The following is a 12,389-nucleotide window of genomic DNA, read 5'->3' as shown; positions in this document are numbered from 1 at the left end:
ACTGTGCAAATACCGTGCGAGATAAAAAGTTGCAATGACCGCCATTTTATTCCCTAGGGTGTCTGCTAAAAAATATATAAAATGTTTGGGGGTTCTGAGTAATTTTCTAGCAAAAAAATGATTATTTTTGCATGTAGGAGAGAAGTGCTAGAATAGGCGCGGTATGGAGGCGGTTAATGGCCATGGTTTTGGAATTCGATGCCCAAGAAGCTCATATAAGCAGGATGGTGTGGTGTCCTCACCCTATACCCATATATAATACTGTGTCTAATATGATGGCCAATCCATTCAATTTGCATCCTTTCTGACAGGCCATTGATGTGCATTGTACCTTGTATGGCCAGTTTATATCAGAGGAATTGACTGTATATACTTGAGTATGTCCATGCTTCACTGTGCCCATGCCTCACTGTGCCCATGCCTCACTGTGCCCATGACTAGACTGACGTTTAACATGGGAGTCTATGGAAGGGGTGCCCGGCTTTTCAAAAATTGGTGCTCCCCAGTCCGTAGGTCCTCCGGACAACAAACTTTGCACACTTGTAGAGGAGAAATGGAGCTACTCGTTTGCCAATATCCGGGTCTAGGGGACCTACGACCGGCCATTATCAGGTCCCCAAAGTCACAGGAGAAATGACCGTTTAACATGGGAGTCTATGGAAGGGGTGCCCGGATTTGAGAAATAGGTGCTCCCCGGCCGTAGGTCCCTCAGACAACAAACTGTACACACTTGTAGAGGAAGAGTGGGGCTACATGGTACTCAGTACCGGGTCCCCAACGTCTGGGAGATCAGGCGCAAAAAGGTGACTCGAGTAAAAGCCGAAGGGGGCATTTTCAGCGTAAAATGACGCTTATGCCGCGTACACACGATCTGATGGACCGTTTTAATCAGACAAACTGATCGTGTGGGCCCCATCGTTTTTTTATCAGTCAAAAAACTAGGAACTTGTTCTAAAATTATCTGATGGTTAAAAAAACGATCGTCTGTGGGTAGGTTCATCGGTTAAAAATCCACGCATGCTCAGAATCAGGTCGACGCATGCTCGGAAGCATTGAACTTCATTTTTCTCAGCACGTCCTTTACGTGCACGTCCTGTTTTACGTCACCGCGTTCTGACACAATCGTTTTTTTTAACTGATGTTGTGTAGGCATGACTGATGAAAGTCAGCTTCATCGGATATCTGATGGAAAAATCCATCAGATCGTTTTCATCGGATGAACCCGATCGTGTGCACGCGGCATTATACTCGAGTATATACGTTAGGTTGTCTTATAGATGTCACGTTTTCTAGGTTGTAAATTCATTATCTCTAAAGTGATTTGTCTCATTCTTTTCATTCTAGATGGCATGGATTTTTCTGTTTGCCTTCCCCGGTGTCATACTGTCCGGTAAATAGTTATTTTGTAAGACGCGGGAAAGCGCGCAATAAGGCGTAAGAACGTAAAAACGCAGCCAAACAGCTGCTGTAGCGCTGGCGTTTTTTTTTTTTTTTTAAACTGTGTCCTGTGTGCAAGAGCCCTTAATGAAATCTTGTGTCTTTTTAATCGACAGAAGAAAATGATTTCTCTCGCTCATCAAACGTCTCCTCCGTGGATGGCGACACAGAGATACTGACAGACGATGAGCCCACAGAGCCACTATTTTGGTTCAATGATGAAGATGACGGTAAGATTGTTCTAAGTTCTGCTCCTTGAGGGTCCATACTGTATTTGAGTAAAAAAGGGCCAGCACCTCGGATGCTCTTGAATAAAAGTCCTTTATTGCTTACATGGGTACAGGCTATAGTTTACGCGTTTCGGCTAAGAAGCCTTCATCAAAGCATACTGTATATCTTAGGCCCCGTACACACGACCAAACATGTATGCTGAAACTGGTCTGCGGGACAGTTTCAGCATACATGTTCGGTCGTGTGTAGGCGCGAGCGGGCAGATTTCCAGCAAACATTTGCCCGCCGGGCCTTTTCCCAGCAGACAAATATTCCTGGACGTGTTTTAAAACCGTCCGCTGGAATCCTGCCCGCTCGGACATGTACGGTCGTCAGTACAGACCTACCGTACATGTCCGAGCGCCCGCCGTCCCTCGCATGCGTCGACTGAGTTCGACGCATGCGTGGAAGCATTTAAATGGCAGGCCCGCCCACGTCGCCGTGTCATCGCCGCGTCATCGTCGCGGCGACGACTCGGCCACGCCCCGCGTATTGTTTACGCGCGGACTTCTGTACGATGGTTAGTACAGCCATCGTACAGAAGCCCTCAGGCAGACATGTACGGTGAAAACGGTCCGACGGACCGGTTTCATCGTACATGTTTGCTCGTTAGTACCCGGCCTTAAGCCTACCAAATGGCTGCTGAATATCAAACAGAATATGATAAAGTAACAATAAGTTTGAAAATAAAGTTGTACAAAGTCACAGTATTCACACGGTCTCTGCTCACAGATCCAGCAGGCAGGGCCGCCATCAGGGGGGTACAGACAGTACACCTGTAAGGGGCCCGGATGGCAACCCCTTTAAAAAAAAATAAAAAAAAACATTTTTTTTTTTTTAGGGGTCCAGGGGTTCCCAGGGGCCCAGAGATCCAACCCCCTTTTTATATATATATATATAGTATAGTATACTAGTATAGTATACTAGTATCGGGACCGATACCGGGCGGTTGTGCGAGTACTTGTATTCGCAGAAGTGCTCCTGATGCCGGATCCAATACCTGGAACCGGAAGTCGGCAGAGGGAGAAGGCGGAGCGGAGATCGGTCTGGCAGCAATGGATCATGAGGGTAAGCTGGCCATGGCACCGCCGCATATTCCTTTCAAAACGGGGACTAGAGCTGTCACATTCTGTACAGGAAGTGATGTTCCGTGTCTCCGTCAGGAGTGTAAACATCACGGCGGCCATCTTGGTACCCCCTGCACTCGCCTGCAGTATGCCAGCAGCGGACATCTTGTTACACCCAGCCCATATAGTTTGGGCTGGGTGTAACAAGATGTCCGCTGCTGGATTACTGCAGCCGAGTGCAGGGTGTTCCAATATGGTAGTCACAGCATACTTACTAGAAGTTAAATGAGATGAATGATGAGAGGAAAGGAAGGATGCTATGTGCCATATAGCATTGCAAAATCCTTTCTCTCATCATTCATGTCATTTATTATGCAATTGCCAATCAGTGCCGCATTTCAGTGCCCATAAGTGACATCAGTTCCATCTATCAGTGCCGCCTTTCAGTGCCCATAAGCAGGGCTGTCTTAATGAGAGGGCACACCTGGGCACTGCCCAGGGGCCCCAGCTGCATGGGGGGGCCCTGTACTTTCCCCAAAGCAGGGTGTAGAGGGGTCAGAGTGCTGGGGGGATATCTGGGGTGTAGAGGGGAAAGGGTGCTGGGGGGATATCTGGGGTGTAGAGGGGTCAGAGTGCGGGATATCTGGGGTATAGAGGGGTCAGAGTGCTGGGGAGATATCTGGGATGTAGAGGGGTCAGAGTGCTGGGGGGATATCTGGTGTGTAGAGGGATCAGAGTGCTGGGGGGATATCTGGAGTGTAGAGGGGTCAGAGTGCTGGGGGATATCTGGGGTGTAGAGGGGTCAGAGTGCTGGGGGGGATATCTGGTGTGTAGAGGGGTCAGAGTGCTGGGGGGATATCTGGGGTGTAGAGGGGTCAGAGTGCTGGGGGGATATCTGGTGTGTAGAGGGATCAGAGTGCTGGGGGGATATCTGGAGTGTAGAGGGGTCAGAGTGCTGGGGGATATCTGGGGTGTAGAGGGGTCAGAGTGCTGGGGGGGATATCTGGTGTGTAGAGGGATCAGAGTGCGGGATATCTGGGGTATAGAGGGGTCAGAGTGCTGGGGAGATATCTGGGATGTAGAGGGGTCAGAGTGCTGGGGGGATATCTGGGGTGTAGAGGGGTCAGAGTGCTGGGAGAATATCTGGGGTGTAGAGGGGTCAGAGTGCTGGGGGGATATCTGGTCTGTTTACCTGCGCTGTCTTCATTGTAGGGGCCCCAGAGCATTACTTTGCCCAGGGGCCCATGATGCTATTAAGACGGCCCTGCCCATAAGTGCCGCCTATCAGTGCCCATAAGTGCCATCCATCTGTTAGGTGGCATTGACGGGCACTGATTGGCACTAACAGTGCCCATTAGTCAAATTGTCACATGACATTAAAAAAAAGTATCTGTAATCGGTATCGGCGAGTACTTGAAACAAAGTATCGGTACTTGTACTCGGTCTTAAAAAAGGGGTATTGGGACAACCCCAATATATATATACAGTGGAACCTCGGATTCCGAGCATAATCCTTTCCAGGAGAATGCTCGTAATCCAAAGCACTCGCATATCAAAGCGAGTTTCCCCATTGAGGTCAATGGAAACTAAGATAATTTGTTCTGCATTGACTTCTATGGCATGCAATACCGCATGTGGCCAGAGGTGGGGGCGCCGGAGAGCCTCGGAAACAGCCGGAATGGCCCGAGGACAGCTCGGCTGACCTCGGCAAATCTTGGAAAGGCTTGGGAACGGAGTAGTTCCGTGTCTTTCCAAGCATTTCTGAAACGGCTCTGAACAGCGCCGATCGGCTCCGTTTACCATATTAGAGCACTGAGATTGGGCTGCCCCTAAGAGATAAGAACTACTATGAGAAGGACGTGGTACATGTGGGTAATGTATTTGTATTCTGTCTTACAGATGATGTGTCGGTAAACGCCTCCCTCTATGGCACCGTCCAGCTACCCTGCTCATTCCCCTTTATACGAGGACCAGAGGAGTTGACATTGATCTGGAAGAAGGAAGAAGGAAACAATAAATCGTACATCCACTCCTTCAAGATGGGCCGGGAACATAACTTAGAACAGGATCCTCGGTATAAAGGACGTACAGAACTCTCCACGGAATTTCCACGAGGAGACCTGGGCCTGACACTCAGGGGGGTCACCTTCGCTGATGTGGGGACTTATTACTGCCAGGCGGCTAATACTTTGAACGTGGACGGAAAGAAAGTAGAATTATCGATAAGCGGTAAGTTGTTATTTTCTGTGACAACATTTTATATTTTTTGAGGCCTCATCTTATGTCTTGATGGAGTTGAGGGTCGCATGAGACATTGGTTTCAGGGAAATCAAATGTGCGTCATATCTGGAAGACAAGACGAGAATAAAGTTTGTTAAAAATCCAATCAATGTAAACGGTTCTCCTGGAGTTTTTAGCTATGACTAAGCACAGTGCGAAACGCGTCAACTATATACCCCACTGCTTGCTGTTTTTTTCCCTTTACCATTAAAAGTAGGGTTGTCCCGATACCACTTTTTTAGGACTGAGTACAAGTACCGATACTTTTTTTTATGTACTCGCCGATACCAAATACCAATACTTTTTTTTAAATGTGTCCCCAAATGCAGCCATGTCCCCCCACATATGCAGCCATGTCCCCCCACATATGCAGCCATGTCCCCCCACATATGCAGCCATGTCCCCCCACAAATGCAGCCATGTCCCCAAACATATGCAGCCATGTCCCCCACATATGCAGCCATGTCCCCCCACATATGCAGCCATGTCCCCCCACAAATGCAGCCATGTCCCCAAACATATGCAGCCATGTCCCCAAACATATTGCAGCCATGTCCCCCATATAACCAGCCATGTCCCCCACATATCCAGCCATGTCCCCCCATATCCAGCATTGTCCCCCATATATCCAGCAATGTCCCCAGTATATCCAGCAATGTCCCCAGTATATCCAGCATTGTCCCCAGTATATCCAGCAATGTCCCCAGTATATCCAGCAATGTCCCCAGTATATCCAGCAATGTCCCCCTTACCTGTTATGATGCCGCCGCCGCCACTGCCACGTTAATCACAGCGGCGCGGGGAACATTTCAGACAGCTTTCGTTTGAACAGCTGTTTTCCCTGCCACGCTGTGTATAGAGACACTCCCCCTTGCTCGCGATTGGACAGATCCGTCCAAGGGGGAGTGTCTATGCGCGGCGGGGAAAACAGCTATTCAAACGAAAGCTGTCTGAAATGTTCCCCGCGCCGCGGTGATTAACGTGGCAGCCGCGGTGGTGGCGTCGGCGGCGGTGGTGGCGTCGGCGGCGGTGGTGGTGGCGGGGGGGCGGCCGGAATGGGGGAAGTATTCTATTTTAGCATCGGCGGTATTAGCGGGAGTACGAGTACTCCCGCTAATACTCGGTATCGGTCCCGATAATACTGGTATCGGGACAACCCTAATTAAAAGGCTACCTTTTTACGTTTTTTTGGTGTGCGGCTGTCCATATCTTCTTTTTACTTTTTTGGAGTGCAGGGAAGTGGTGCAGTTTTTACTCTAATGCTACATATGACACCCCATTCAATCCCCCCCCCCCCCCCCCCCGCACCCAGCCAACCTCTCCACCAGCAAAAATCCCCTCTCCCCCAGGTAATCTTCCTACTGGCAACCAACTTCCTCCCACCAAACATCCCCCCCTCCCCAGAAAACTCCTCCCAAAACTCCCAACCAGCAATCCCCTAGAATCCCCTTTTATTGAAACACTTGCCAGACGCAGCAGGGTTCTCCTAAGCTTCTCTTTAGCTCATGTGAGACTAAGAAAGCATTTCTCAGCCCCTGTACCACCACTGTAGGGTGCAGACTCTATCTGAGGTCTGACAGAGCTGCTAGGTCTTCTAGAGCCATGGACTGTGCAAGAATAGGTGGTATAATCCTAGAGCCTACATGGACTATAGAGCACCTCCCCATCTCCTTAACTTTATAACCCCTCCTTCTTATCTCTTGAACTCCTCCCCCTCCTCATCTCCATAACAGGGTGGGAGGGGTGTCCTGTACTCCAGAATGGAAGAATTAGGTTAGGTTGAAAGTGCTATTTGTGATGTCAGTATGCTGTTGTCGGCTCACTACAGGAAGTTAGGAGCAAACTTCATCTTCTGCATCTGATGTCAGTAACAACAACCTAACAAAAAAAATAAAAAAATTCTGAAGATGGTCATCAGGACAAATAAAGGGAAAGCCATGGGAATCTCCTCAGTGGGAACACAGACAGCAATAAAAACCTAACAGGGGTTCTAACAGTGGTAGCTGGTGGTATATTTTTTTTGGGGGGGCGGCAAACAATGCACCCACAGCCCCGGTCGGTCTGGTCACCCACCTACCCCCCCCCCCTCATTGGTCGCTCGGTAACCAGCCCCGCACTTATCTCATCTATCAGGCAGCACTTTCTCTGGGCGACGGATGGTTGCTTCCCCTGCATCTCCTCCTCGGCATCACGGTGGCCTTTGCCTCGCGTCTCCTCCATCCTCCTCCCTTCTCAGCCAATAGGATCGCTTCTCCTTTCAGCCAATCACATGACAGGTCTCAGGACCCACTTCCTGATTGCCCGGGAGGAGAATCAGGAAGACAATAGCGAATATTCATTCTCTATTGTCACACAACTGGGTGGGCTTGGGGTGTAGAGCGCCTGGCTCTAATCATGTGCTCCAAAGACCAAAAAAAAAACATTGGAATCCATGCGTCCGACAGCCTGCATGTGGATAAGGGGGCCATGCCCCTGCGTCCTGCATTACAGGCCACCACTGGGTTCTAAACCACCCTGATCCCCATCCAAACTAAAAAAAAAATACATTGTATATAGGTCAGACCTCTTGGCACCCTTCTTGGGTGCTTCCACCAGTATACAGCTTCCTCCAGTCTGGAACCAGGGAGAAAGGTATTATAGCTGAATATTGCCGCCAAGGACTAGAAGACACTTGCATAGGTATAAACTGGACCTGATTTTTTTTGTAAACTCACGCACAATATATAAACCACACAAAATCAGATAAGAGCTTGATCATGTTATGCAAATTCTAAACAGTAAGATAATTAACATAGCTAAGGAACAGCTAACATAAACATAAAACACTAATCTAATTAAACAGTAGACATGTGCACACGTTTTTTTTTGTTCTGTTTCGTATCGTTCCGTAGGTTCATTTCCGTTCGTTTTTCGTAAGACGCCCATTTTCCTGTTCGTTCCCGTTCGTTTTTCGTACGACGCAATTTTTTCGTATTCCGATCGTTTTGTATTTTCGTTACCGTTTTATTTTCGTACATGCGGGATGGTTCGTTATTCTGTTTAATTCATGTTCGTTACTTGTTAGACAATAATTTTCGTGAATTTTCGTCAATGATTTGCATTCTGTGTTTTGGATTCCTTTTTCTGTTTGTGTTTTCGGTCGTGTGTTCGTGTGACATCTATGACAATTTGTTGTGGATGTCATGTGGGCATGCGACTGAAGATACGAACAGAAAAAGGATTTTCGTCATTTTGTACTTTCGTAAATATATCGCGGGATTCGCGGCACTTTCAACACGCGGCTCATCCATATTAACGATTGTTAAGCCCCATACACTTGGTCAGACTTTTTTAACAACAAACATAAAAACGATCGTTTTCCGTTCGTTCTCAGAAAATTTGTTTGTTTTTAAACTCCATCAGAAAACCATTTTTGGGTTCAAAAGTCTGGCCAACTGATCTCCCTTCAGATGAAAATCCACAGAAAAGTTTATTTGGCTTTACTGTACTACTCAGCACAAAAGAGAAACTGCTTCACTAACTACACTCACTGCCCATTCAAAAAAACAAAAATGACATCTATAATAAAAGATTTGCATTCTGTATTTTGAATCCTTTTTCTTTTGGTGTTTTTGGTCGTGTGTTCGTGTGACATCTGTGGCAAAAGATTTGCATTCTGTTGAATCCAAAATACAAACAGAAAAAAGGAATTCAAAATACAGGGTGCGGGTCTTTTGTTGTGGATGTCGTGTGAGCATACGACTGAGGGTGCGAACAGAGAGGGGATTCAAACAGGATACAGAATGCAAATCTTTTGTTATAGATGTAATTTTTGTTCTTTTGCCGTTTTCGTTTTGTCGTATTTTCGTCAGATCGTTCGTTCGTATTTGCGGTTGTTCGTTATGCAGCTCATTCGTAATCCTGTCGTTTTCGTATTTTGGTGCTTTATTTTTTTCGTATGTACACATTATTCTGCGGGTACGAAAATGAACATTTTCGTACGAAAATAACATTCGTACGAACGGGAATGCACATATCTATTAAACAGTAAGCTAACTAGTCACCTAGACAAGCCCAGGTGACTCAGTGCCCACCCAGACCATTTGGCACCAGTTCCCCAGTAAGAAGATCTAGGGCTGTAAATCTCCAAAAGTATTAGCAGACATACAGAAACAATAGGGGACTCAATTAACAATGGAAATTCACACCTAGGAGGCACACAGTGGGGGAATTATACCATGAGAGAAAGACACCTTAGTAAACAGATTATATCAGGAGACCCCAGCATCAGGTTGTTATGAGCTGATTATATTAACATCTGCTCTGAGTCCCACAGTCTAGGAGGAGGTGAAGCAGTCATTGCCGGTTTGGGCACAAAGGCCCCTAATCTGTATCCAGGTACTAGGTTCCCAGAGTCTTTGTGTTTCGGGGAGGCATGGACCAGAATCCAAAGCACGACCACTCCATGGGTCCCCCAGGCACCCCCCCCCCAAGAATAGAGCCCCCTCAAAAGCCAGGGCCCATAGTCTGTAGGCAGGAGGCTACCCTGCAGCCCCTCCATAAGCCTCTGTCCCGGTTGGGTCTGTCACAGTAAATGTTTGTAAGATTCTGTAATTTGTGTTTTATTATCAGGGTTAAATGTACACAGCCAGGTCGGCACTCTGTCTGCTGTGGATGGGAAGAAGCGTCTGACGTGTATCACCATCGGGATGTTCCGGGATCCATGGGTCAGGTGGTACGATGTGAAAAACACAACCCTGACCAAGTATGAAACCCATCATATTACTGATGAGGCCGATGGGCTGAAGAAGGTGGAATCTGTGCTCAGATATGATGATGAAATAAATGAGACTTACTTCTGTCAAGTCGGAGAGGGGACACTACACACAACGACCCGTATTGTGAGATCAGGTATTCTCATCACCTAAAGGTGAAGCTTAATCTGCTTTAAATTGACCTTCTGTGGCTCTTCCCTCATTAACCAGTTTCCAATGGATGTACGAATATCAGTGGCCTCTTGGCAGGTGGGCTTTAATGGCAATAGTCCTCATATATGCATTCAGTGGCGTACGTACAGGGGTCACAATGTGCCCCGACCCATGCTCCAGAGGGCCCGTCTTGCCCCCCCTGTACACCTGGTGCCCAACTACTTAAAGGGGTTGTAAAGATTCATGTTTTGTACATGGGGGTTGTGATGAGGACATAAATGTGCATGGGGGGCTCTAAGGGGATATAAATGTGTGCAAGGGGGCTCTGAGGGAGGGAATAAATTATTAATTTAAAAATAACAGATTTTTTTCGGCCCGCAAATTTGTGTAAAATGTACAATCTGGCCCTTGAAGTGAAAAGTTTGGAGACCCCTGATCTAGAACATTATATTCATGATATGTTGACTACTGAGGAGAAAAAGTTCCTTAGAGACTACTTTTCAAGAAAATAAAGCATATAGTTGGAATCAAATAGATCAGTGGTTCTCAACCCTTCTAGTGCCGTGACCCCTTGATAAAATTTCCCAAGTTGTGGGGACCCCTAACAGTAAAATTATTTTCGTAGCGTGGGTTGTCAGCACCCAAGGCAAGCCAAGTAATTTGCGCCCCTAAACCCACGGACATATTGTGCTTCCTGAATCCCTTCCACCCGTACAGTATTCAAATCCCTTAAAGTGGAGTTCCACCCATAAATATAACATTACATCAGTAGTTTTAAAAAAATGTCATTAGTCCTTTACGAATTTTTTTTTTTTTTAGATGCCTTCAAAGTGTTGTTGCTAGGCAGAATAGTTAATCTTCCCACTTCCTGCACCTAGGTGCTTAATGCTTCCTAACCTACACCGCACAGACTCCTGGGAATGTAGTGGGTGTAACTTTCCAGGAGTCTGTGCATTCCCCAGTCTCAAAGAATCATGTGACTTGGACAGCACAGATGCTGAAACCTGATCTGACACTGTTTGTGCAGCACTGAGCATGTGCGAGATTTGCAAGGCTGAAATCCAGGAAGTCATACAGTCTGGCTTCATGATGCACACACTTAAGATGGCCCCAGTCAATTTCTATTTTATAAAGTGTCTAAATGCTGTAACAACCTAACAAAACGGACCTTAGTTTACAGACTAACTTTACTAGAATACATTAAGCTTGTGTATTACCGGGGTATTTATATTTAAAAAGTTAAATTGTGGCCGGAACTCCGCTTTAAGGTACATTTTAGGATGTACAACTATTTATTTGTTCTCCTTTCTTTCCCTTTTATCCCTGTCAATTCAAATTAATTTATTTTTGTTTTCCCCATCCCTCTTCAGCCATCTTTATTGTTCTTTCTCTCCCTTTTTCTTAGTTCCCCCCCCCTCTTTTCCTTCCATGTATTCTCTGTTTTTATTCCTTCTCTTGCTCCTTGGTGGGGGGTAGGATGAGTGGCAATGCTGGGGGGAGTTCTGATCAGCCAACTTAGGTGCTCTTGATAAAGGTCATCTGCGGATCTGGGAACTGTAGTGGGGACTTTTAATGGCAACTCCAATCACAGGTAGTGTTACTCACTGTGTCACAGACTTTGTGGTGTCTAGTAGCAGTGACACCTATGCCGAAATTAGGAGACAGGGTCTCCTCCAGCCCCCCCCCACTTCACATTCCTCACCAGTCAGCTGAGCTCTAGTCTCTGGCCCCCCAGCCATGCAGTGAACTAAATGGGTGGCTGCGAAGAGGCTGAGGTAGCGGCTGCGGGCTCCAGGACAGCCCAGCTGGGCAGCCACAGGCTTCAGGGAGAGCCCTGCTGGGTGGCCACAAAATGGCTGGGAGAGCGGTGTGGGCTTCAGGAACAGCCAAGGATTTGGGGACCCCTGGCAAATCATCATTCGACCCCCGAGGGGGTCCCGACCCCCAGGTTGAGAACCACTGATATAGATCCTAGGACTAGATCCAATTATAGGACAAGACCAAATAATAAGGAACAAGGTTTATTTGATGCTTCATCCATGTCTTCCTTTTCCATTTCTTCTAGAGGAACATCCAGATTTAAGAAACCATGCAAATCCAGAAGGAAGTCACCGGGTGGTGGGACTCACAAAAACTCCAATAAAAAGCACACTGAACAAGCTATTTCTGGCGATCCTGATAGGAATCCTCACACAGTGTTAGGTAACACTCAATGTGGTTTGGTCTCTCCGTCTTTCACTTCTGCCACCCTTTCTGCTAAAAAATACTTTGGCCAACTTGGCCCTCAAACACAATGCACACCTCATGGGTGCACATACATCCACAATACTTTCATGATTGGATTCCCTTGGATTGGATACTGAACAAACTTCAGATCCTACACCAACAATTACCCCCATGCCAAACTCTTTACCTGATGCTCAGCTTA

At 47.0% G+C, this 12,389-nt stretch overlaps 1 protein-coding gene across 1 annotated transcript; it reads left to right on the top strand.

Annotated features, from left to right (window-relative positions):
• Nucleotides 1-1,235: 1,235 nt before the first annotated feature.
• On the top strand, nucleotides 1,236-12,158 carry LOC120921679 (erythroid membrane-associated protein-like; the record flags this gene model as incomplete). Its single annotated transcript, XM_040334209.1, has 5 exons — nucleotides 1,236-1,390; nucleotides 1,554-1,667; nucleotides 4,674-5,003; nucleotides 9,666-9,944; nucleotides 12,027-12,158. Coding segments are annotated over exons 1-5 (901 nt in total), but the record flags the coding sequence as incomplete, so codon positions are not given.
• Between the last annotated feature and the right edge of the window lie 231 nt (nucleotides 12,159-12,389).

Source organism: Rana temporaria (genome assembly GCF_905171775.1).
Source record: "Rana temporaria chromosome 2 unlocalized genomic scaffold, aRanTem1.1 chr2s, whole genome shotgun sequence".
Classification (NCBI taxonomy): domain Eukaryota; kingdom Metazoa; phylum Chordata; class Amphibia; order Anura; family Ranidae; genus Rana; species Rana temporaria.
The sequence above is the reverse complement of the archived record's forward strand: the minus strand, read 5'-3'. Positions and strand labels throughout refer to the sequence as shown.